General features: G+C 52.9%; 1 protein-coding gene across 1 annotated transcript in view; it reads right to left on the reverse strand.

Moving 5' to 3' along the window:
- Positions 1 to 25,933, reverse strand: part of ANK1 (ankyrin 1, erythrocytic) — a 63,437-nt gene that overhangs the window by 15,065 nt on the left and 22,439 nt on the right. The window contains exons 2-16 of the mRNA XM_010288475.1: positions 11,918 to 12,019; positions 6,255 to 6,353; positions 5,119 to 5,217; positions 4,324 to 4,422; positions 4,023 to 4,208; positions 3,786 to 3,884; positions 3,109 to 3,207; positions 2,654 to 2,752; positions 2,001 to 2,198; positions 1,820 to 1,918; positions 1,337 to 1,435; positions 983 to 1,081; positions 596 to 793; positions 322 to 420; positions 133 to 231 (exon numbers count right to left, since the gene is read on the reverse strand). Coding sequence (XP_010286777.1) covers positions 133 to 231; positions 322 to 420; positions 596 to 793; positions 983 to 1,081; positions 1,337 to 1,435; positions 1,820 to 1,918; positions 2,001 to 2,198; positions 2,654 to 2,752; positions 3,109 to 3,207; positions 3,786 to 3,884; positions 4,023 to 4,208; positions 4,324 to 4,422; positions 5,119 to 5,217; positions 6,255 to 6,353; positions 11,918 to 12,019 — 1,773 coding nt within the window. The remainder of the gene's footprint in view (positions 1 to 132; positions 232 to 321; positions 421 to 595; positions 794 to 982; positions 1,082 to 1,336; positions 1,436 to 1,819; positions 1,919 to 2,000; positions 2,199 to 2,653; positions 2,753 to 3,108; positions 3,208 to 3,785; positions 3,885 to 4,022; positions 4,209 to 4,323; positions 4,423 to 5,118; positions 5,218 to 6,254; positions 6,354 to 11,917; positions 12,020 to 25,933) is intronic.

Genomic DNA, 25,933 nt, shown 5'->3' on the forward strand with positions numbered 1-25,933 from the left:
AGCACAGAGAGTGGCTGGTGGTGATCAGTTCCTTGTACACTCCCTGATTGTCAGGGATGAGGGGCAATGCTGGCCCCAGGCTGGCAGGCACTGGACATGACACTCCCCCGCATCCCCAGGGACACCCCTTACCCAGGCTGAGCTGTGCGGGGAGCTCCCCTTGGGAAGCAGCAGCTTGACGATCTCCAGGTTGTTGTGGTGCACAGCCACATGCAGCGGGGTCAGACCATTCTGGGGAGGGGGAGAAGGCATAGACAGGTGGGACAGAGCCTCTCCCTGTACCACACCACTCCTTCCCCCTGCCACAGGAGCAGCACTCACCTTTCCTGCTGCATTGGGGTGAGCGTCACGTGCCAGCAGCAGCTCTGCCACATCTACCTTGCCGTACTTGGCTGCAACGTGGAGAGGAGTAAATCCTTTCTGAGGAGAAAGGCAGCCCATCACAGGGCATACAGGGATGAGGAGGAGAGCACTGGCACATGCTGCGGCTCAGGAGGAGGCTGTCCCTCCTGTGACAGGAACACTGTGCCACCAGCCTGCCCAGCCTCGGCCCAGCCAGGTCACACCTTCAGCAGCAGTGGCTACAGCAGCCTACCTTGGTCATGCAGGTCTGTGAGGCTCCCTTCTCCAGCAGGGCCAGGGCCGTGTCCACGTGCCCCTCTCTGGCAGTGATGTGCAGGGGTGTGTGCCCTGCTGTTGTGGCCAGGTTGGGGTTAGCATTGTTCTCCAGCAGGAGTTTGACCATGCCGGTGTGGCCGATGCGTGCAGCACAGTGCAGAGGAGTCTGGTCATCCTGTGAAGGAGGTAGAGAAGCTGTTTTGGCAGACCTGGACCAGTCCCTTGTTTGCCATGCCGAAGGGCCCCGGCCCTGCTCCTGCTGTTGCACAGCCCCTGGCAGGCCGGGCTCTTGGCAGGTGAGGGAGAAGAAACCAGCACTGGCTTCCCCCAGGGTTGGACTATCACACAGGTTCTCTGTACCTACCTTGGCCTTGGCGTTGGCTTTGGCTTTGTTCTGCAGCAGGTACTTTGCCACATCTGTGTGCCCAGCTCTGGCTGCCATGTGTAGGGGCGTCTCCACTTTCTGAACCAAGGACAGGATAAAGTGGTGAGGCCATAGGAGGGGATATGCCTTCCTGCAGTTATTCTTGTGGTCTGAGCACAGGAGAGCAGTGCCCACAACCCTTCTGGCCCCTACCAGTTCTTCCTGCCAGCACAAAGTGGGGGGCACCCCAGGGATTGCTCAGGAGAGCATAGAGAGCAGGACTCGGGCAATTCCCACCTCCTGCTGGGCCCCACCATGTTGACTTCCCACAGCCCCAGCCAGGGTGGGACTCACCACATTGGACACATTAGGAGAGGCTCCACGCTGCAGTAGGGTTTTGACGATGGACAGGTGCCCCATGAAGGCAGCCACATGCAGGGGGGTCAGGCCGGACTGTGGAGAGAAAGGGGCCAGGAGCCAAGATGGGGGCTGATGGCCTTGCCAGCATCTCCTCCTGCCTCCTCCTCCCCTGCCCTGGGGCATGCTCCAGCACAGAGGCAACTTCTGGGTCCCCAGCCTGGCCCCAGCAGCCTGGCAAGTGAGCTGAGAGGAACATGGAGAGCTGCTGCCTCTCCTGCAGTTGCCCTGCCATGTAGGGAGCAGGCTGTGGGGAGATGCTGCCAGGCTCAACAGGTCCTGAGCTGCAAAGAGCTCTAATTCATACTGGAGAAGGTGCCCGGGGACCAACAGAGGCAACAGGGCCATCATCCCCTGCAGAGCTGCCTGCTCTGCACAGGAAGCAGCAGGAGAGCTGGGGCTGGGCTGCAGCCTACCTACCTCTGTGACAGCATCAATGGAGGCACCTGTCTTCAGCAGCAGCTCCATCACCCGGATGTGGTTCTTCTTGCAGGCGATATGGAGGGGTGTGAAGCCATTCTGCAGATGGACAGATGGACAGTCATTTGCGAGAACATTCTCCCTCTCCCGCACCCCAGCCCACCTGCCCTTCCTCACTCACCAGGGCCCGGGAGTTGGGCTTGGCCCCCTTTTCCACCAGCAGCTTGGCCACCCGGTGGTGCCCGCAGTGTGCGGCCACATGTAGTGGTGTTAGGTGGTCCAGGGTGATGTCATCGATCTCAGCGCTGTACTGCAGGAGCAGGCGCACGCAGTCCAGGTGGTCACCCTGCGCTGCCATGTGGATCGGCGACAAGCCATTCTGCGATCGCGGAGCGGTGCCTCAGGGCTGGGCCACGAGGAGGACCAGGTGTCCCACCCAGTCCCTGCCTCGTTCCCCTGGCCACAGCTCTTGGGCAGAAGAGACAGCATGTTCCACATGGTGCTACCAGAGAGGAGCTCCAAAATCCCTCACCAAGACTTACAGGGGAGCGATGCTGAGCAGAGGGCAGGGCCTGAAGAGCTGCTACCATAGGGCAGGCTGTCCCCAGGCCATCCCCTTCTCAGGGCTGGTCCCTTTGAAGTGTGCAGCCCTCAGACAAAGGGCTCCAGCTAGGGCCAAGGAGGAGGTCAGGAAGATCCCTGTCCCTTGGCAGGCCAAAAACTCAGGCCCAGCCCAGCCACATGTGGCATCCAGCAGCTGTGCACAGCTTGTTACCCCTCTGTGCTGCCCTAGGACCTGGCACCAAGCACAATCCCACAGAGTCCTGTGGATACCTTGGTTTTGGCTTGAATAGGAGCCCCATGGTCCAGCAGGATCTCTGCAATTCGCACATGTCCATTGCGAGCAGCACAGTGGAGAGGGGTCAGCTCATCCTGGGGAGAGAGAAGGATTCAAGGGCTCAGCATAGGCAAGGAAGGGCAGGGTTCCCCTCAGGCAGGAGAATAACAGGGACTTTGGACTTATTTGCAAAATAAAGCAAAACTGAGCCTGCCCTCAGCCCCCAGGGCACACCCACTGGAGTCATGCAGCCTCCTCCTCTCACCTCTATATGCACCAGCAAAAAACCTGGTCCATCCCCTTAGCACGCGTGGGACCTTCCCTCATGCACCCAGCAAGATGTTCACAGCATATGCACTGGGAAGTGCAGCAAGGCAGTGCTCCCTGGACTCAAGGAACTCGGGGCGGGAGACGGCCTGTGTACTTGCTGGTGATTCAGAAGTGGTCTCACCTTGGTCCTTGTCTCTATCTGGGCCCCGCGATCCAGCAGCAGCCGTACCATGATGATGTTGCCCCGGCGGGAGGCTATATGCAGGGGAGTGATCCCATTCTGACAGAAGGAAAGGCAGTCTGTTAGAGGGAGCAACCCCTTCTCTTCCCCCCACAGGGCTGCAAGGAGGCATGGGGCAAACAAAGGACAGAGGGCAGGGGAGAGCTAAATCCCCCCGCCAGGCACAGCGCAGGGGAACAGCTTGTTTCACAGGGCTAGGAGAGAGGGTAAGCACCTGCTCCTGCCTGCAGCTAAAGGCTGTGGACAGAAGCTGTGCAGAGCTCGCAGGAAAGCGCCAGCTCATGGATTTGGCTGCACCATGGAACTGGAAGAGGCTTGCCAGCTGCAGGGGCTGTAATCTCTGCTCTGCAGCAACAGCACCAACTTTCCCTCAGCCTGGACACAAGGTCCCAATAACTTCCAGGGATCCGACAGAAGGGAGACATAGTAGAAAAGGCCCATGCTGGTTATTAACGTCAGCTCCCCAGATCTGCATCGGTGTGCTACCTTCTGCATGGTCCCCACCTGACCAGTGTACCCTGGCAGCTGCTGCTGCACCGGCACAGAAAGGAGGGACAGCATCCTCCTCTGGTGCTGAAGCGGCACCAGTCCCAGCAGCCTTCCCACTTTGCACTCACCTGAGGTGTGAAGTTGACACTGGCTCCTCGCTTCAGCAGTAACTGTGCCACACTGAGATTCTCGTAGTGGGCTGCAATGTGCAAGGGGGTAAATCCAGTCTAGGGGAAAGAAGGAGGGATCAGCCCAGCCAGACACATGCTCCCTGCTGAAAGGATGGATAAATACAGCATACCAAGCTGCTATTCTCCCTGGGGATGTGGGAAAGCTCCCAGAGACAGGATGGAAAAACCACACACCTTGGACAGGACATCAGCATTGGGGTCATTCTGCAGCAGCACGGCAGCTGTGCGAGTGTCATCGTTGCGGGCTGCAATGTGCAGGGCGGGCAGGCGGACCTTACCCTTTGTCCCATAGTTGATAAGGTGAGCGACCACGTTCTCATGCCCTTGCTGCAGAGCCACAGCTAGTGGCGTGAAGCCGTCCTGTCAAGGAGAGGCAGGGGGGGGGGGAAAAGAGCCAAGAAGCCACAGCAGCACCTGGCACACCCAACAGCAGCCCCAACAAGCAGGGCCCTAGGGTCCTCCGCAAGGATCTCACCTCTGTGGCTACATTCTGGTTGGCTCCATTTTCCAGCAAGAACTTGACAACTTCCAGGTGGTTCTCCTGCGCTGCCATGTAGAGGGGTGTGAAGCCTTTCTGCAAACACAGGGCCATGCACATTGACACAACTCTTCCTTGAGTTTCTCAAGCTCCTTGCAGACCTACACCCCATCAACACCCACAGCCCCAGCTCACTGAACTGGGGCAAAACCATACACAGTGTGGGTGGGAGAAAGGAAAAAACTGGCAACGGTGGAGCAATCATAGACAGCTGGAGCCCAAGGCTCCCCACATCCAGAAAGAACCAGGGGATGCTTCACAACAAGTCATCCCCGGAGACATTGCGTTCCACTCACTGCCACTACTCTCCCTTGCTTCAGGGACGTTTCTCCCACCAGGAAAAAGCTGAGGAGCTTGCAGCCCCACCAGACCCAAGAAAGAGAGAACAAAGGAGGCACAGCATGCAGAGGTGCAGGGGTTGCTGGAGACCTCATGACTGTGCCAGGGAGGCATTGGCCATGAGTCCTCCCAAGATGAGGTCAGCATGCTTGTGTGTGCTGCCATGGACTCCCTCATCAGAGAGACCATGCTGGTCTCCCCATATCCCTTCCCCACCACTGTCGCACTTGTCTTCTTTCAGGAGTCTGGTAGAGCAGTCCTTGCCCCTGAACAGGACTAGAGAGAAACTGTAAAGGGCTGCTGAAGTGCCCATGCTGGGCACAGTTCCCACCATGAGGACACCACTGTTGTGCATGCTGGGTGCTCTTCCCACCCCAGCCCAGGTCACTCTACCTGTGACTGTGCATTGACGTTGGCCCCGTAGTTCACCAGTTCCTGGACCACGTCCTGTTGTCCAGCCAGGGCAGCAATGTGCAGGGCTGTGTTTCCCTTCTGAAAGACACCACAGGGCAGCGCTCAGGGGCTGGAGCAGCCCAGGATGAACGGGGAAAGGTGGGCCTGATGCGTGCTAACACACGTGCAAACAGAGCAGCTGACCAGGGGAAGCCTGTGGGCCCATGCAGCCCTTGCTCCATGCCCCATCCCTGCTATAGACCAGGCAGATACCCTTCTCATTTGCTGGCCAGGGAAGAGGGTGATTTCATCTTTCCCATGAAGTTACTGGCAGCAAAAGCTGTATGCACTGTCAGGCTCTGTATACCTCCAGCACTGAGAAATGAAGAGGGAAGGGAGGATGGAGGAGCTGAGCTGGCAGTCTTCAGGCAAAACTGCAGCATGCACCCTGGTAGCCAAGGCATCCCAGCAGAGCTAAGGGATGAGAAGCAGGCTGGAAAATGCAGACACAGGCTCTTCTGACTTGTGCCTTTGGGTGGTATGGCAGAATGCCAGACTCTGCATCGTGCACTGAGCCCTGCCAGAGCACTGGGGACATCACAAGCCAGGCCCCCTCCTGCTCTCACAGCCCTTCAACGGTGCTGGAGGCTGCTCATTTGTCAGCCCTTCTTGCTTGCGCTGTTGTCTCACTTGTCACCGAGCAAGAACCACACCCTGTCATGGTGATGCTTGGTACCAAGGCCATCTCAGTGTTGCAGCACACAGGGTCTGCCCTGGGGCAGAGAGGGCTGACCTGAGCTGGCAGCCAGTGCTGGGAGGAGATGTGAGCAAAGACAGCACTAGCACATGTTGTGGCTTCTGCTACTCCCCTCTTGAGCTCACAGTGGCCCCCATGACACCCACAGGGAAGAGACACAGGTGGAGAGGAACCTCCCACCCACCTGGAGGTGCCCAGCATAGCTTTGACTGCACTAAAATTAGAGCCTGGTTCCCAGGCCCCAGACCCGCAGCACTGCCACCAGCACAGCCTTTCCAGGGGCTGAAAGCAAACAGCATGATCCACTGCTCAGCTACTGCTGGTGTGTCTGGCAGGGTGCGGAGTTTTGACTAATGTGACCAAACTTCCTTGTCCTCACCTTGGTCGTTGTCTCCAAAACGATTTCCTTGTGCAGCAGCTCCACCACCATTTTCACATGGCCCTCCTTGGAGGCCAGGTGCAAGGCGTTCAGCCCGTTCTGGAGGAAGCAAAGGTGGGAGAGGGGCATCAGTCACCTGCTGGGGCTGGTGCTTTCTGGGGAAGCCCCTGCTCTGAGCTCCTGTGCAGAAATGACTGTGGGCACTTGGCCCATGCTGGAGAAAGTCCAGGCTGGTGCGAGCAGGAGCCCTTGAGCCCTGCCCTGGCATCCAGCACGACAGCATCGTTAGCTCCATGCTGCCAGGGCAACTGCATGCAGCTGAATGCTGAGTTGCTGACTAACGCTGGAGGCTTCTCCATGAACAAAACATGCGGCCCCCATAGACAATTTCCTACAGATGGGTAGCACCACAGCTCAGTGTGTGTGTGTTTGGCACCACAGGCACTGTTTCAGTCCTCCCTGCTCATGACACGTGATGTCATCTCCTGTCTTTGCTCAAGTGACTTTCCTTGGGGTGCCCCTCACCATGATCGTTTGCCTGCAGTCAGGCTTTTCAAACCTAAAGTACAGAGCCGAGCTTTGTGTATGTCCCAGAGTGAGAATGCTCCACAGCTGCTTGCTGTGGAAGTGCGCGTACAAACCTTAAACTTTAACGTTTACTCAGACAGAAGTGCAGTGAGAAGCTCTGCCTGGGACAATGATTTTATCAAGCAGTACACAAATTCAATTCACAACAGTTCAGGAGCTTCCAGTGCAGCAGCTGGCTTCTTCCTGGCTTTGCAGACTGCCTACCAACAGCCCCATCCTGCAGCCCATGCTCAGCAGAGGGTTGCCTGTGCTCCCTCAGAGTTTAGCTGCAGCAAAGGGTGCAGAGAAATTGTTGGCTGGGCCACTGCTAAGCTCTACCAGTTCCAGGAAGCTCACAAACAACTGAAGTGACTTCCCAGGAACATCTCTGCATGTTCCGCAGTTTAGCTTGCCTTTTTCCTACACATGGAACCTAAGCACTAGGAGCAAAGGGCTGGTCAGTGCCCTTTTAGCATCCCTGGGCTGTCAGGGATGCAGCAGCACCCTAGACGCTGCTAAGACAGCTTCTGCTCCCCTATTTCTGACACCCTTTTCTGCTTCTCAGATGTGAACAGAAGAGCTGGGATATTTGCTGGCAAAGAGGTTAAATACGTGCAGCAATTTCAGATGTCACTTTTTCCCCATAAGGAAAACTCCCCTTGTCCCTCCCTTTCCCCAGGTGGATGCACTATGTTTACTCACCCCTATGCAATGTTGTCACGTGGCAGAGATGCCAGCTCCCTGGGAGCACACAGTCCTGCCCAAGTACTCCACCTCCCAACCATCTGTTTCAGCTCCTGTAGAGTACTGTAAGGTCACTTCACAGAATTGCTTCATCCCCACCTGAATGTAGGTAGGGTAGCAGAAAATGCCTGGGGAGGCTCCAGTTCCAGCCCTCAACACTCCAGTTAAACTCAGAACAGCTTCAAGAGTGTTATCATACTGGAAAAAGGTTTTCCACCCTCTCTCACTCAAAGCACCAGCTATTCAGGATCATAGTCCAAGAGTCACAAATTCTTTTGCTCAACTCTGATTACAGCACAAAGAGCAAAAACCTAAAAATCCACAGGCTTCCTCAGCACACCAACTCCAAAGTCCCCTAGAACCTCAAGCACAAAAGGCCTGCTTCCAAGGGAAAATGAAGTGGGAATGGTACAACACCCACAGAACAGAGCCACCAAAAGGAAATGCTCCCCAACCAGGCCTGGCTACACTGAGCCCATTGCCTCAGTGAAGCCCAGCTTCTTTAACTAAGACACACCTACACAGCCCCATAGAGGTGGTCACTGACTGTGACCACTGAGCTCCCTTCATGAGCTCACAAGTTGGATATGGGGCCACAGACACACACGCTTTTTCTTGGTTACACTCACACAACTAACGCCTGGAGTGCAAGACCACAGATGCTCAGTTGCCCTCCTCAGCGCATATGCCCTTTTACGCAAGAGATTCATAAATAACCTTTTGAATCCTGAAAACCTGTGAGGAATCATTATTCTCTGTCCTTACAACAGTAAGTGCAATGTTTGCAGAAGATTGTTTCCCAGCTGCCCATCAATATTTCTGCTCCAGGAACAATACAGGCTGTTTTGCACATTTGCTTTGCCTTGACAGCTTATCTGACCCAAAACCGCCACAGGATGTGCTTAATTTGAAAGGCGCTGTATTTCCCTCACTAAGTACCGCAAACGCTTCCCAGAAATCCCAGTCGCTGGCTATCAATGTGACAAATGCAGCCCTACGGAAAAACACAACAGGCAGGACTTCACACTTAGCCTGTGCCAAGGCAGGGCTCTGCCCTGGACTGCCCATCAGAACTGTGACTGGTCACCCCAACAGAGACTAACTCCTGGCTCCTGTGTGCTAGCACAGCGCTGTTCCCTGCTGGTGACGGTCCTGGCAGCAAGGCGTGCTCATCCTCTGGCCTCCAACTCCTCATGGATGAGATGAGAGCATGCAGGAATTCAAAACACGAGAGAGGTGGATGATGAAGACACTGATGCAGATGGAAGCAATGAAGGGGGTGAAATTGGCAGGATGAAGATCAGATGGCATGTCAAGGTCTCTGCACTTGAATAAGAATACAGGGCCTGTGGGATAGGTCTGACCACATATATCCCTCTTTATTCTATACAGGACATGTGAGGTTGGACCTTTCCCACAGGTCTGATATTCCTCAGAAGGAAACCCCAAAGTGCCATCTAACCTTAGGGAGATGGCAGGAACCAGTGCAAAGACGTCACTGAAAGAAGTGCCTCATACTGTTGTAGCCACGTGCTCCCCGTCAAGGTGTTAAATCCACACCACACCACCAGAAATCTGGCTGGAAACAGGACTCAGAGGCAGTCAGCGGAGACAACTGATGACTGACCATCTCTGGATGAGGAAGAAGTTCAAAGCCATCGTCCTTAGATTGTGGCTGGGTCTCCCTGTTTTAATTCTTTGCAGAGCCCTCTCCAGACCACATATTCTTTGCACTAGAACGGTACAGGAGCAGTGGACGTAGACATCTTCCTCTGCTTTTATGCTTGTCATTGGAAATGAGTGAACATCCATGGCGTGCTCTGCTTGTGGAGTCCCCCTTCTCAGAAGGCATGGGCCAGCGTGGTCAAACACAGACCCCACCTACTCTTGCCTGTCTCCTCCAGACACCCACAGAAACTGGCAGCAGGGATTCTCTGAGCCACTTGTGAACGGGCAAAGTAAGATGATTTTCCCCGCCAGGCTCTGCTCCAGTCTCTGCACACACAGGGCATACACAAATGTGCCACACATGGCAGCATTCCTAGTCCTTAATGGAGAGGAAAGCGGCACAGACGCCAGCAGCAGGATCTCCCTGCTCCTTGTGACTTGCTTTCCCGGAGGCCTGTAAGGGAGCCATGGGTGCATTAAACACCTATTTGTCTCTGCTCATTGGTAGCTAAGCATTTGGAAGCAGGAGCAGTGTGACTGCTTCCAGCGACTGGCCTGCTGCTGTGGCTCAATTGCAGGGGCTTCTGCTCCCCCAAGAGAGACTAAGGGAGCAGCAGTTGCGTTTGATGTCTGGGCCAAATTCTAAAATGAAGCACAGCAACTTGGAAGATGCTGCCATGTGCAAGCACACGATCTGCTCAGTGCCAAATGCAAGCCAAGTCCTGCAGCCCAGTGCTAAGAGCATGTCACATGGCCTCTCCTCTTTTCAAACCCTGTACATCTCCAAAACGGTTTTGTGGTCAGAGCCTCTAACCCCCCAACAGGAGTCCATGGAAAAGGTCATCTTCAAAGGACTCTGAAATTGAAAATTTTCAACCTCTTTTCCCTGTAAGAACTCCCTGATCTAAATCCCCTATGTCCCCACACAGCCCCAGGATAGAAGTCTTTGAGAGTATCTGGATGCTGCTTTTGGACTAATAATCCAGATAATAGTGATGAACAAAATAAGCATCTCCTGAGGTTTCCCCAAACCTCATCTAGTGTCTCAGAGAGGAGAATGCAAGCTGCAGCGTGCCCCAGGGACCTGCAGAAGCCCAGCATCCCTGCACGGTACCATCAGTCAGAAAAGAAAAGGAGACTGTGACATTTCCTGGGGGAACCTCTCTGCAGTAACTGCACTGGCCACTGCAGTGCACAAATCAGTAGGTCTGAACTACGGTTGGTTTGGGGACTTGATATTGAACCAGGTGAACATACATTTGTGCTACCTGCTAAGTCAGACTCCCCAGCATCACTACGGCTCTGGAAAGCAGCCAACAGTGCAGTCTGTCTGTCCGCCCTGCTCAGCCCAAGACCCCCGAGTCTCTCCCTGCAGCACCTACCCCGATTCAGGCTGAGACACTTGCATTTGGCAGCTACACAGACACAAAATGTTCTGTTGATTACGTGCAAACTATTCCCCTGTGCCTGCAGCTCTCCTTTCCTGGGGCAGACCTGTCTCTGCTCTGGGCTAGGAGGGGCTCCACCTGCCCAACACCTCCCAAGTCAACAAGACTGGCATTTTGCAAATACCTCCTGCTTGTGTTAAGCTGCAGCTTCTAGGAATCTGAAAGCCTGAGCATTGCAGGCAAGGGGAATATTCCCAACAGTGATTCCTGTGACATCGCAGCCCCTCTGCTACACTCTTCACAGCTATCTGCTCCTCCCTCTGATAAGCAGCTGAGCCCTTCCAGCTGGCCCAGTTGCTTGTCAACCTAAAGGAGCCTCAGATCTCCCTCTCTGCTTACCTGCTAATGCCCTTTGCTGTGCTCCAGCCCCTCCCTGCCCCAAAGACAACTGGTCCAGATCTGCCTTCTGGTTAGTGGTTTACCTCGCCAGCATAGGACCTGGTTCCACCCAGCTCAGCTGTGGAAGCCTCACCAGCAAGAGACCACTCTCATGCTGCAGTCTCCCTGCATGGCCTCTCCCCTGAGCTCAATTCTGGTTAGGAGCTCCTGTGCCAGCTGCCTGGCACAGGCAGGAACAAGGTGCTTCAGGTTGCCTGGAGCTTGGCAGGGGGTGGTGCAAGTGAGAGGAGGATGAGGTCTGCCATCGTAGGATGGAGAGTTGAGGACACTCAACTCTGCACCTCAGGGATCCCCCCACCATGCTGGCAGTCATGGCTCCATGCTCTGCCAGTGTGGTCCACACCTACCCCTCAGCCAGGCATGCCACAGCTCTGGACACCTGTGCCTGGAGACTGCAGAACGCCTTTGCAGAGCAGATGATCCCCAGGAAATCACCTCTTCACAGCAAAGTTGCTGTTGCACTCCACCTAATACAGCACCTCTTTTGTCTCACCCCAAAAACGCTTCACCAGGAGCCAGGCACATCAGGCACAGGAGGGGAGTGGGGTCAGAACAGGCAGCCTCTCCTATGAAGTTTTTAAACTTCCTCTGACGGGCAACTTTTTACCAGCCAACTTATACTCTGCTCCATGGCAGGTAGGACTGTGGGATCAGGGCAGGTGCTCTCAATCAGCTACACAGAGCACAGCAAGCGAGCAGCCACCTCCCTGCCACCATCCTATGCGAGCAGTATAAGGAAAGGGTGCAGTGGCTGTCACTGGGCCTGGAGGAGCCACCCCATAGCACATTTTCACATGAAATAGAGATGGTACCAGAAGGTCTGTGGGTTTCACCTACCTGGTTACAGGTGTTAATATCTACCCCATTCCTGAGGTGATCCAAGGCTTTGTCCAGATTCCCAGATCTTGCAGCTCTCAAGAAACTGGTTGCAGCATCAGCCTTGGGGAAAAAAAGAAAAAGCGTAAGACTCAGAGTCCCCCTGTTCTCCCCCATCACCAGCACAGGGCCAGCTCTTCACTCAGTTGCAGAGAACATGACTACAGAGACCACGCAGAAAAGGTAGAGGCCAGGCAGCTCAATGTGGGAACTGCTGGGACAGACTGAGGTGCCCCAAATCAGACAGGAAGAAGCAGGCTGGGACCTGGACTTAGAGAGAAGAGCATCCAGATGATGGGGCAGGAGAGCCGTGCAAGGTCTGCCGCTCATCCCAGTACTGCAGGCGGGGTGGTGAAGAAGCTGTAAGGGGACTCCTGCAACCATGGCAGCCTCCCTTGGCCCAGGAAATGTCTCTGTGTCCTGGCTGACAGACTGCAGCTGTGGATGAGGCCTAGACCGCAGCTGTGGTGAGCCCACCCCTGCTGTCCTCCAGAAACTGCTGGGTAGCCACGGCGGTGATTTCGAGCACCAGGGACAATGACCCCAGCTGAGCGCCTCGCAGCCAGGAAAGTCACAACTCCCTTTTCTGACAGAAACAAGGCAGCACCTCCCTGCACCACTAAAACACAGCCACCGCAGGCAAGGCACAGCAATACTTCGAGCAACACTCTTTAGCAGTGTAAGGCAGCAAATGAAGACTATGGGATGGCTCACCAGAAGCTGGAGAACAACAGGGTGGAAATGCCGTGACATGGCTCTGTGAGGCTGGGACCTTGGGCCGGTCACTATGAGCTGGTGCCTGCCTGCTAGGTCCAGCCCAAAGGGCTCTCTGCAGCAAAAAGCCATGAGACATCCATGGCAAGGGCACAGGACACATGCCTTTACCTTCAGCTCCAATAGAAAATCAGAACCCCTCTTGTACCACTTATGTCAGGACTGACCAAGGGACCTCCTGTGCTACGAAAGCCTACATCCTGCCATCCCAGGCCATCCTGTAGTGCCCATAGCCTGGCTGAGGAGGAGCACCCAGGATTAGGAAGCTCCTGGACAGGACGTGGAAGCAGCATGGCCACAGAGAACAGCACTGGAGGCAGACCTAGGCAGGCTGATGCACCATATGGGTGCAGAGCTTCTCTCTTCCCTCCTCTTTGCAGCCTCATCCATTTGAATTTAGGACTTTGGAGCAGCACAACTCAGCTGCCTTCTGCTCTCCTCCAGCTCCTACCTCAGAGAAACATAGCCATACCCTGGGCCCAACACTCTGCCACCCACTGCAGAAGGAAGGTCCACAGACAGGGTGTCCTGGCCCACACTGTGCTGGGCACACCCTGCAGAACATAGCCCAGGCTCCCGCAGCAATGGCCAGGTGCCATGGCCCCCTTCTAGGCAGCCCATGGGGTCAGAGGGACAGGTGGTGGAGGGCAGCACCACCATGCCCTGCCCCAGTGCGCAGCCTCTGCATGCGGGGGGAACACGTGCTGATCGCATGACCTCCTGTGCCAGCTGGCTCCACTTGCTACCGCCTCAGAGGAGAGCCCTGTCCGTCTGGGAAGAGCCCCCAGATTCACAACAGAGCTGCCGGCTTTTTGGAGGGCTGTGAGCATGGAGGAGACACGATGTGGCACCTGGGTGCTCTGCTTGTACAGGATGACCTACTGTAAGAGGCAGAAGACAGCACCAGCACAGTGCTTAGAAGTGCACGACTGCGCTCTGAGCCCTGCGTGCTGTCTGGGGTCTAGCGAGGAAACACTGACAGCTTCAAGCAATGGGTTGAATGCAAAGAGCTTTTCTGACTCCAGACCCTGCTAGAAGCCTCTGCATCTCAGGACAGGATCAATGACAGGGCAGCACCTCAGCTATGCTGCCGGCATGCCAGCCACAGCACAGACCTTTGACAGCAAACCTCTTGGAAAGTCAAAGCATAGCTCAGCCAGGCTTTCCCACCCATGGGACACACATGGAGCTGCGAAGATTAAAATGGTAAAACTCTACAGGCTCCAGCAGCAAAGGGGCTCCCGAAGCCCCAGCACACCCAGCAGCAGAGACTACAGGCAGAAAGCAAGCAGAAAAGCAAAGCAGAGGTCTCTGTGTGCACGAAGGAGAAGTGCGTTGTATACTCACAGCCACGTCTGGACCGGACCTGCCCTTTCGTGCTGCCATAGTCCGGCACTTCAGCTGAAACCTGAGCCTGGTGTCCCCTCTCTCCCTCCTTGGTTATCTACTCCCCAGCTTTGAGAGCGCCAGTAAGTTACATTGCATTCTATCTAAAAATACAGGCTCTCTCCTCGCTCCAACGCAGACCCTGCAGGGATCGCCAGCCGCTAATGGAATTTGTTCATTTTCTCTCCATTATTGTGTCAGACAGGATATTTAATACCAAGCCGCCTCCGGAAAGCAGATGACTGCTGCCAAGTGCAGGGAGCGGGTCAGACCTGCAGGTACCACCTCAGGTACAGCGAAGAGCAGCCCTGCTGATATGCCCAGGAGCCTGGCATTTCACAGGTAACACCTGCCACAGAGGAAAGGGGTCATGGTTCCCTCCTGACCCTCTGGATGCTGGGGGCCAGGGCCTTGGAGAATGTGCTGGGGCTTGAGTGCTTCAGAGGTGCTGCCCTTCTGCTCCCCATGCTCCGCACGCCCCTTTCAGAGATGCATAGAGAGATGCAGGACATCAGACACCAGCAGTCAGACAACACATACAGCCAGAGAAGAAGGGATAGCTCAGCTCAAACGGTAAAAGCAGGCGAGATAGATCTGCAGTCGTATTGCCCTTCTGATGTCAGTGGGCATGTTGGGACTGCCTGCCTATCAGTCAGGGAGGGCGCATTCGTTCACAACAGCTTGCTTTACTTTGCGGTGTCACAGAGATCAAGACAACACTAGGTTAGCCAAGGAACTGAAGTGCTGATTGGGAGCACCTGCCATCTCCTGAATTTCAGCAAAAGGGAGCAGTGACAGCAAGGAATGCAGAGACCCTATGGACATAAGTAGATGTGTGTATCAAAAAGATACACACGCACATCCCAGTCAGCACACCACCAACGTACCTAAACACAGACACACACATTGCACAGTTACCATCCACTAGTAAGCACAAAGCGCAGCATGAGCATGCTACATGCACCCCCCGGTATTTGTACACACACCCCCAAGTCACGTGCTATCCATGTGCCTCAGGATAGCAGATGCAGAGAGTGCCTCTACTGGTTTTCCTTTCTTTGGAGTTCGTAGTGTTTCTTTCCATTCTCCTTTACCTTCCTAGCAATTTTCCAGGAAGGAGCTATGCTAGGGGAGAAAATAAACTGCCTCACTTGCCATTGTGTACTTCTTGCACTCTTACACTGCTGCTAAATCCTATGCACAGGTGTTGTGCTCCACAGACTTGTGGACATTCAAGCTGTTAAGTGTCAGGAGGCTGCTGCCAGCAATTCCCCAAGGGAGAAGCCTCAGATCTGGACTTTGCAAAGTGCTCCAAGACCTTCTAAAGTAAAAAACATAGCACAGCACACTGGACTGTGCTTCTATTGTCCTTCCATTTCTTTTCTTTCAGGAAAAAGCTCCCCTTGTCCGCTGACGATCTAGATTTTTCCCTTTCCCTCTCCTGGCCCTGATTAGTGGCTTCCTCTGTTCCTATTCACAGGTGTCTTCCTGCTCTCACAGCCTCACCTACTGCTTCTGGATGAATGTCCTAGCCCCTTCACTCTAGCATGAGAAGCCTGGACCTGACTAAGCCCCCTGCATTGTAGCCATGGCTAAGGCAATCAGCAAAGGGGAAGTTCTGCCAAACCAGAGGCTTAGGCTGGATTTCAAGGGCTGCAGCCATAGGTTCGGTAATCCTGCTCTGTCTTCTGGCTGTGGTCAGAGTCCTGCTCTAATCTCTTCTGGCAGTGCCTTGCTCTCACTCCCACCCAGGGAGGAGCTCCCACCAGCTCCTTCTGCACATCACTGATAAAGGAAGGGAGGGTCTCAACACTGCCTCCTTCTGTGAAAGGTGGCCACATTTGTCAGGAGCCCACTCTGTACAAGCTGCTAAATGCTGCAAGTAGACGATTCCCAAGTGCAAATGAGTTCAGGGACTTGGGCTGATCTCACAGTGTTTTCTGGGACACAAAGACAGACAAGAAGCAAGTCACCACACTGTTCCAGACTGGCAAAAGGCATACGTGCAATCCTGCTACATTGCCCTCTTTACTCTATCTGCCCCCTTGTCTCTTCTATCTGCAGGTCTCCTGCTGGAGCAACGAGGCAGCCTGAGCAGGGACTGCAAGTCCTTCGTTGTTTACATAGCACCTGGCATCAGTAAGGGCTGAGCTTGGCTTCTTCCCGAGAAGCTCCAGAGGAGGTGGGATCCCTTCACTGCACAGGTGTGCACACAGGTCTGTGGGACTGCCTGGGACCATGTCCTGCTATGGACAGGGCCAAAGACGCCAAAAGAAAGGGACTGGGTGCTCTTTCCAACAAGTCTCTGACTCCAGCTGTCCCTGGAGAACAGCCTTGCCCATGCATGGAAAGAGAGGGAAGCTGGCTGTGTGGTGGTTTTGCCTTAGTCCTTGCACACCAGAGGCAGAAGGATGCAGACCAGGCCCATGTACACCATCCTTGGGGCAGGCACCCTCCTGCCAGCCCTAGCACTTGTTCAGTTTTGCTTCTTTCAGGCCTAGCTACTGGAAAACATTGCCAGTGACGAGCAGCAGGCTTTGCTGTGTGAAAAGCCTCCTATGGCTGCTCTATAGCAAAGATCTTGAAAGCAATTACATCCAATTACACCACTACACAGGTTTATTGCTGTCTCATGAGTTTTGCCACTAATGGTAACTCTGCATCTTCAAACCCTTTTGTCTCCTTCATATTCTTTGGAAGCCATGTGCTCCTTCCAGCAAGGAGCTTAGCAGCTCATGGTCTGCACACTGCAGGCATCTGTTTGCAGGTCCATTGTTCTAACACTCTCTCAAAACCCCTTATCAGGAGCAACATCTTCCACCCTTTGGGATGCAATAGAAGCAAAGTCAGCTGAGGCATCTTGCAAACTGGGGTGTGCAAACTGTGTGAACAGCAGAGAGGCAGCAACAGGAGGGCCACAATCCCTTCTGAGAGTCATATGCTGCTGCTAATGGGAAGGTACAGTTTTACCATTGGCCCTACCTGGGGGAGGCAGCAGTGGCTTTCAGCCCTGCCAAGCAGACACACTTCCTCCTGTATGTGGCCAGTCTGCTGGTCAACAGGGCGAAACAGAACCAGGCTTACGTGGGCTCATGGAGCAGCGAACAGAGGAGGTCCAGCAAGGAAATACCTGTAGGCTGGGCAGCGCATAATCACCCCAACAACCAAAGAGCCCCAGCACTGGCAGTGAGATGCAAACCTGAATCCTGGCACCAAAGCCATCTATTGCTATGCGTATCCTACCTAGACAGGGTGGAAAGGTACAACTCGCATCTCGGAGGTCATCCAGTCACTTCCAGTTGCTAGTGCCAGGGTGCTGGAACGTAACATCAGCGCTGCCAGCTGGGGAGGTAGTGCAATAAACCTTGCAACAGCCCTTGATGTTTGCTTTGACATTTCTTTGCTCATGTGGGCTTGTGTCCAGTAGCGGGCACGATCCTCACCTTTGAGGCATCATTTCCAGCAGAGACAGCAAAACCTTACATCAGTGTAGTGTTTACTTTTAAGGAATTGCCCAACATAGGGATTTCTCTGGAGCCAAAGCTCATTTGGACCTCCCTGCCTTGCAGACATCAAGTGTCCAGGTCTGCAGGTGATAGCCTGGATCCTTTCTCATCAGGTGAGAAGAATCTGTCAGTCCTGCAAACACACTAAAACAGCTGCCAGGATTAAGAGCATTCAAAGATGGCACATAGGCTCTCTCTAAAATGATCAGGGAAGATCAGGAAAATTGAATTGGAGCTTCAACTCAAAATGTCCAGAAACAGAAATCAAACTGTCTGCCTTACAGGAACTTTCTCTCCTATCTGTATTCACAGAAACTTGACACTCTCAGTGGTCCCCATGGTAGAAACAAAGCCTGCTGGCACATTACTGCCTTCTGAGTAAAGACAGCATTCAGAAGAGCACAGCACCGCCAGAGAGGCCATAGTACCAAAGCCTCAGGCAGGCAGCCAGCAGAGCACGGAGAACAGGCTACCAGGCATATACTGCAAACCCAGATGAGAGATAAAAGCAAAAGCACGAGGAAAATTCATCAGATAAAAGGATAAATCCATATGCTCAAATTCTATTCTCTAATCATCCTCACCTCTGCCCACATGATTTAGGACAGGTCCCCAGATCTTAAAAGGACTGATGAGAGTCAAGGCACAAGAGGTCATCTCTGGAAGGCATCTGCCAAGCGAGTTTGTTCTCATTTCATGCACCAGCCTGAGTAAACCTTTTGTCCATGCTCCTTTCTGCTGCGTGGAGATTTCACAATAGCCCCAGGCCTCCCCAAGGCATGTACCACAGAGGCCTATGGCTTATATGCCCAGCAGAGATCCCCAGACCAGAGTGCAAGGGGGCACCCAACCATCGTGCAGCAGGTGAATTGGAGCATGCAGGAAATGAAAGATCTGCTCATGTTCCTGCAGCAAGGGGCTGTTAGAGCTGGGAGACAACACAACTAGCAGAGCAGAAATCCCAAAGCAAAAGAAGGAGGGCCCCTCGCAGGTTTGTGGGAAGGGAAGCAACCTGTCAATAACTGTTTTGAAAGTATTGAGGAGGGGGCAGGCTTTCAGGCACGGGCACCAGACCGGCCCCTCCATCATGCACAATCCTCCATCATTACATAATCATGAGTAGCTAGCTTTTGGAAAGCCCATTTTTATGCACTCTTAACAGGAGAGAGAGTTCTGGGCTGTCACTGGTGGTGCAGTTCCGGGCCGAGGTTAAGTTGGTCCCCGCTGAGCATATTCAGATACAGGCAACATCCATGTTGCCATTTGGCTCCTTCCTTCCCCGCTCACAGATCCCCTTTGCTAGCTGCTGAAGCTGGAACAGGTTCAGGACTGTGAGGAGGGTGGATATCAGAAACAGCTTAATCTGCATTGAGCAAGGACTTGGGAGCTGCCCCTACACAGCAGACTGATCCTTTTGATAAGGACCCTCTGGTGCTACAGCCTACTAATGGATTTTCTAAGTAGTGGCATCAAGATCTTGTTCTGTCATTTGCAAATGATCACTTCCCCAGTAATGTACAGTGCTGGGTCCAGAAGCAATGACTGGAGAGAGGAACAGGGAGCTGGAGACCAGGACATTGTTCCTTTTCACACAGAGCCAAAGCAAGGCAAAATTAACGCAGCTACTGCTCCTGCCAGCTGAGGCCACGCACACCCAGGGGAAAGCTGTCACTCTCTTTTGGTGTTAGCAGGAGCCTCTGCTCTCTGCATAACCTGAAAAAGAAAAGCTATTTTTACCTCACCAGAAAATGTATAGACTGTGACTGAAGGCAATACACGAGAACTTTTCATTCAGGCACTACACCTCTTCTACACCTCTTGGACTTGATGATCTTGAAGGTCCTTTCCAACCTAGTGTTTCTGTGATTCTAACAACATAACAGGGTTTAAAGATGCTGAGATGCACCAGCACTGTAATTGCTTTTTATCTCCTACTTTCCTAATGCACTTCCTTCCTTGGTCCATGACATGGCTCAGGCAGGGGTGTGCAATGAACACTGGGGACCTGAGCGGGCTCTAGCAGGTTGTCAGTGCAAAGAGGTAAGCAGAGACATGCTCTGAGCATGCCTGATGCAAGCCAGGGACCAAGGCACACCTTGCAGACCAGCCTCCAGCCTGCCCCGGGCTCTGGGCAGTGCCCTTGCACTCAGGAGATGTGCTGGACTCCAGACCGTGCCATCAGGGTCTGCCCTGGTGCCTTGTGGAGAAACCTCCTTCTCTTTTCTAGTGATGCTTATAAGTTGCTCCCAATTTCTGCAGTCTGTTCTGACTCATTCTCTACCTCTGTTTCAGCAGGGCTAGTCCACAACTGCTTTTCCTGCCTGCATGAACAAAAGAGCTGAGAAGGGGGCTCTCTGCTACGATCTGCATGCTGTGACGAATCGCGCGGTACAGCCCCTGCACCATGGCTGCAATAGATATACTGCTAGCAGTGTTCAGCCAGGCTGGTCTGGCCAGCGCTCGGGGTGCAGCCTCCGGAAGCCATGCAGGGAAGAAAGCATTGACAGGAAGGAACCCGAAGCACAGGCCTGGCAATATATTTCTGCCAGCTGATCCCTGGTGAGGCCATGCGAGCAAAGCTGTAGCAGCACAGCCACCTGCTCCTCAGCAGAGCTAGTGCAGCACTGTGCCTAGAAAGAAACATCATCCTGTGCAGCTGTCCTAGAGCTTCAGGTGGGTAAAATAAGAAAGATGGTAACACAGAAGTCAACATTTACCATTCCAATAGTGCAAGAAGCAACACTTGGGGACACCTCCCTTCTGCCAACAAAGCAGTGGTGAGAAGCATGAGGCACGTACAGCACCAGGGGGACCTAGCCATTCTGGATTCAGTGCCAGGCTCTGCCACTGGCTCCCAGCATGATCTTAGGTAAGTTCTCAGAGAGCTAAGAAGGGCAGCAAATCCTTCTTGCCATTCTAGCGTCCATTTAGATGCAATCTTTTGGGGACAAGGGCGATTTTCTCTGAACCAGATTTAAGTCCATGTTACTGGCCAGGACATACCTAGACTCCCATGAGCAAACCAACACCCTGAGAACTGACCTGATTCCTCTCCCCCTGGTGATGCCCAGTGAGCCTCTTACCATGCCCAAGTACTCACCCTCAAGTAATGCAGGCATGGCATCGCTGCAGGAGAAAGTCAGCTCACCCTGGACAGCCAGGGTCTGCAGTTCTGATCAGCCCACTTACACTGAACGCTGCAGCAAAACCAAGTGTCAGCAGCCACTCTGGATGAGGTTTATCAGCAGCAGGACTGCACCCTATCACCACTCACATTTGCCTGCGTGCATGCTGGCACAACAGGGAGGCTCCTGCCTGGAGTCTGGAGATTACAGGTTGTCCCACGTCAGGGGCTTAGGGAGAGCTGCCAGGCTGGACACGAAGTGTTTAGCAAGTGTCATGCCTGAGGCACACTTCATAAACATGTCTGTGAGCTGTAAACAGGGAGGAGCCCACGTGTGTGAACCCTGCTCTTCAACCAGTACAAGGGAAGATGAAACTCCAGAAATACAAAGCAAAATGAAGTATCTTTTTGGCCAGAACCACACTGTGTCTTGGTTTGTGCTGCACAAAGTAGGCTGAGCCAGAGGCAGTCAGCAGAAGACCCCAGGTTGTTTACTGGTCTCTGCAGACCTTGGCTGGGCACAGTCCCAAATGAAGGACACCAAGATGGAATTGAAGCGGCAAATGTAGGCCCTCCTTGGTAGGGCCCGGAGCCTACTGCAATACAATGAACGCGCCCCTTCCCCCCTTCTACCTGCACAGGAGACTCCTGCTCCAGCATCCCTTCAGGAGATCCTTGCTTGCAGCAAGAAGGCAAGGGGTCCACAGTGGTTGGTGCATGCCCTCTCTGAAAGACACGCAAGGGAATCACACCAATTGTTCAAAGGAACAGACCTCCTGGAGACCTCTCCCATCCCACCCTCTCCTCATGCTCAGGCTCAGGGTGACGCACCGCAGAGCAATGCTCACCTGGCACTCCTGGCTGGCAGGAGGCATCCTTCTACCGGTGTTTTGCTAACCCCATCTTGGATCCAGACGCTAAACTGGGGCCATCTTGACAAACACTGGGGGACTGCAGGGGAGCCGCATGGCTTGGTTTCTATTTCTAACTACCATTCACCTGGCCCTTTTTGCCAATTACCAGTTTGGGAAGGCCAAGGTACTTCCTCCTAGGCACTGGGGCCAAACCAGTGAATGCAAGGCCTAGGAAGGCTTGGGCAGCATACAGATAAATATGGCTTGTGACACTTGCAGCGTCAGAGAGGAAGTAACAGCTCTGCCAGCTGCATCTCCCTAGGGAATTCCTATAAAACAGCGCAGCCCATCACTGGGAAAGCTTGTATTAGCTGAGAGGCAGGAAAAGTAGATCAAGAGAACCTGTTAGGATGGAAAAATGCTTTGCATTACATAGAAATTGAGATTTTTATCTTGAGCAAAGGCCATGTTGAAGCATTAGAGCAAAGCGGAGTCCTTACCTCAGTCTAAGGAAAACACCTTCCCCTTGCCCAGTGCAATTCAGCACTTCCCTGGAAATCTGGGGTCCCTCTGGTATTTAAGCTATAATAGACTCCACTTCCAGTTCAGGTAGAGCTCAAATGTTAACTGTCAAAAGGATGGGCACTGCAACTGCTGGCTGGCACACTACATTTGCTATAAAAAGTGTTGCTGCTCCAAACCTACAGAGCAACACCATCAGTGTCTCAGATCCTGTCTGCTCACCACCCCCCGCATAGCTGCATGTCATGAATGCAAATACAAGTCCTCTGCACCCTGAAGAGAGGCCCTTAGCGGCCAGAGCTTATAAGCCTAGTCAAAGTTGCTGCCTCAGCATAACGCAAACTTTTTCCAGGTCTTGCAGCAACTAGGATAACATACACACTTGACAAAGCCCTAGAAATAAGACCTTTGCCCTCCGATCCATTTGAGCTTACCTCCTACCACACCTCAGGGAAAAGCTGTGTAAAAGTGCCCATGAGATTGCTCCACCTGTTTGCTGAATGGGTGCCCCCCACTTCTATCGCGTGAGGTCTCTCAGGCAGGTACTAGGATCTAGCTGTGATTTGTGCAGCCTCTGGCACCAGCAGCAGTGACTTTCACAAATGCGTTACTGGCAAACTCAGGGATGGGATAATCTCTGGGGTGGTAAACCCTTTGGCTGCAATGGACAAGCAGCCTCAGATTGGCTCAGTCTTACAGATTTCTAGCTATCCAGTCATGCCACGTCCTTCCCGTGAGGGTGGAGAGGTGAGCCCTGCACAGTGCAGGAGGGGACATGGCGCTCACCTTTTGGCTCCAGCCCAGGATTCCCTCATGAACGTCATATGCCCACAGCCACAGCATGGCTGATGGAGGGAAATCCTGACACTGTCTGCAGAGCAGGAAATAGCTGTGGTTACTGTGGGGTACTGCAATGGTAACCGCAGGGTGCTTTGGCACATGCCTACTGGCCACGTGGTGGGCATAAAAAGGAATTGCCCCAGGTCCCCACCACTGAGGCAGAGCCTTTCTGCAGCAGTGAGAAATGAGAAAAGTGCCTAAATTCAAGAGCCCCTGACAGGGGTGTTTGCAGGTCAGAGCTCCTCTGAGGGACAGAGAAACGTTACCATTGGGCATCATCCTGGCAAGCCTGGCCAAGCCATAAAGCCTTTGCTTCCCCACCGAGACCTGGAGTTTTGCCTGCAAACAGCCCTCCAGCAACTTCTCCATACCTCAGAGGAGGTACTTGGAGGCAGCAAGAGCTCATGTCACTGAGGTACCCCAGGCTATTGGTGACATCCACATGGGCTGGCAGATACTGGACTGTAGCAGACCCATGGATCAGCAGCTGCGGCAGATGGGCATATCACAGGGCACTAGATATCTGTCTTGAGGCAACTGTACAGAGCTCACAGTGTGAACTCTACAATCAGTCACATTTTTATAACTCTAGAAGTGAAGGATTGCAGGAGCATGAGTGAACAGGGTCCTGTGAGGTGGCAGGTATGTGCCTACTTCCTCCCTTCCCTGAGGAAAGGGGAGAACAGAGCACTTTGCCTTTAAGTATGTAATACACGAACAACCATTTCTTTCCTTGCCTGTTTGTGGAGCTGGTGCAGGCTCCATCTCTAAGGGAACCGATCTCTTTGCTTACATTGCTGTCCCTTGTTAATCATATTTTTCTGAACACTTCCACCAATCCCTCTACTAGGTCTCATTCACTCACTACCAACTCACCTGAGGCATCTCTGAAGTTCCCCCTATCTAACTGCAGACAGGTGAGTTGCATGTATCAGTGCTGAAAACCAACACCCTAGAGCAATTTGCTTTACTAGCAGTTTGACACTGTTATCTCGCCTGTTATACCTAACAGTAACATCTTTGACACAGCTTGCAGTTCTGGAGAAACCATCAGTATGGGCACAATCCTGTCTGAGAAATCAGAACCTGGGAGAGCTTGAAAAATAACAAATACAGGTCTAATAAATTAATAGCTATTAATCTCAAGAGGTCTTTGAATTTCCATGAAAACACCTCAAAAGACTAAGGTCTCACGCAGTTCTTTAACACTTACCTGTTTCCAGACCCTGAACTGAGATTGGCTGGGTTGCTCATTCCCTAAGGTTTTATACTATGTTCTCTCCTTAGAGACATCTCAGCATATGAATGTCCCCTTAAAGGCCTCTGAGATTGTACAGGTCAGTGTCATGTCGCACCCACAAAAGCTAACACGGAGTTAAATTTGAGCTCTGCAAAGGGAAATGATTTACAACGGACACAACACGAATACTCTCTAAGAGCAAACTCGTGTTGAGAAAAAGTGGCCAAGAGTTACAGCAAATAATAGTGGTGAAATCCCACTTAGGCCACTGTGCACACCATAGGCTTCACGGGATTTTTGCAAGCCAGGGTTCCAGTATTGTCTTAAGTGCTGTTCCCTGGATGCTATAATATCTATCATATCCACAGGAAAAAGAATTTCTCCCTCTGCTATCCTGAGATGGCTCCTGGGATGAGACTCAGCAGCGCTGGTGACTCAGTGCCACTGCATTCCACGTTTACACCTGAGATAAAAACCATTGATTCCAGCAGCAACTGCAGACAGAGTTGGAGAAAAGCTCTCTGTCAGAAATGTAGAAGGAAGAGGAGGTCTCTAAAAGAAAACTCCTTCAGCTACAGAGAGTTTTGTTTTTTCAAGACAGAAAGTTCTGCCCCTGACCTTTGGAGAAACTCTTCAACTGCACTATGATGTAGCTGTGAAGGAATGCAAGGCTCCTTCCTCTGTGTTATTATCTTCCATGTAACTAGAGAAGTGATCTCCCAGCACCAGACACTTCTCTGGCTGCTGCTAGTCTGTCCTCAGCTGTTCTTTTCTTTTCATTTAAGGGAACAGGGAATGTAGTGTGTTCAGCAGAGAACCTTAAACACATTACCCTGGAGAAGAGCAAATAACTTTCTTTAACAGTGGGCTTCAATATTTTGAGGAAACTGTGTGCACTTTTGCTCAGGGAATGAAGTGCAGCCCTTCCTGCCTTCAGTAGTGTGCGAAACAATGCCAGGACGGGTCCAGGGCTGAAGTCACTGGAGGAGAGCTGTTCCCTTCTGAGTGCTCACTGTGCCCTCCTGGTACAAGGACAAGGGTATGCTAGTGGTTCACCTTATGCCAGCATGTCCCCTGTCTGCTTACAGAGGAAAACACTCCCTGTGCTCCTGTCATGTGCTGAGGCTCCAAGGAGCAGCCACACTCCCTGGTTCTGGTCAACAAGCTGTTATCTTAGGAAGTGTGAATGCAGTTTTAAAGCTGAGTCAGCAACAGAAGCCAAATAATTTACATCCTTAGCAATTCTGCTACTGCTGCCCAGCCATGGATAACAGAAGGAGAGAGCTGGGATGAAAAACAGTGCCTCTCTCAGGCTGCTTCCTCCTGTTAAGAGCCAACAGCAGTGATGTAGGAATAAATAAGCAGAAAACAATGCTCTGCAGTGCTGAACTAGACACTCCGCTGCTCAGAGCAGGCAGTCCTCTGAGCACAGCAAGGCTGAGGCTTGCTTTCCTGTGGCATTTGTGGTTTCTGGCATGGTGATCCATAATTTCACAAGTCCATAGGAGGTGCTGGTGCCTCACCTCTCAGGTGACCAATACCTCAGCTTCCAAAGTGCTGGAATCATCATCTGTGAGCAACAGAGGAAGTATGTTAAAAGTCCACACCAACATCTACTCTTCAGCTTTCTATCAGAGGAGGAGCTATGCAATGTTACGTGGTTGGAGGGGGACAAAGTTTTGCTATGCACAGATTTTCCAGCCCTTGCTCTCTCCCTAGTTGCCTCTCCAT

The sequence above is a fragment of the Phaethon lepturus genome, unplaced genomic scaffold (genome assembly GCF_000687285.1).
Source record: "Phaethon lepturus isolate BGI_N335 unplaced genomic scaffold, ASM68728v1 scaffold3326, whole genome shotgun sequence".
Lineage (NCBI taxonomy): Eukaryota > Metazoa > Chordata > Aves > Phaethontiformes > Phaethontidae > Phaethon > Phaethon lepturus.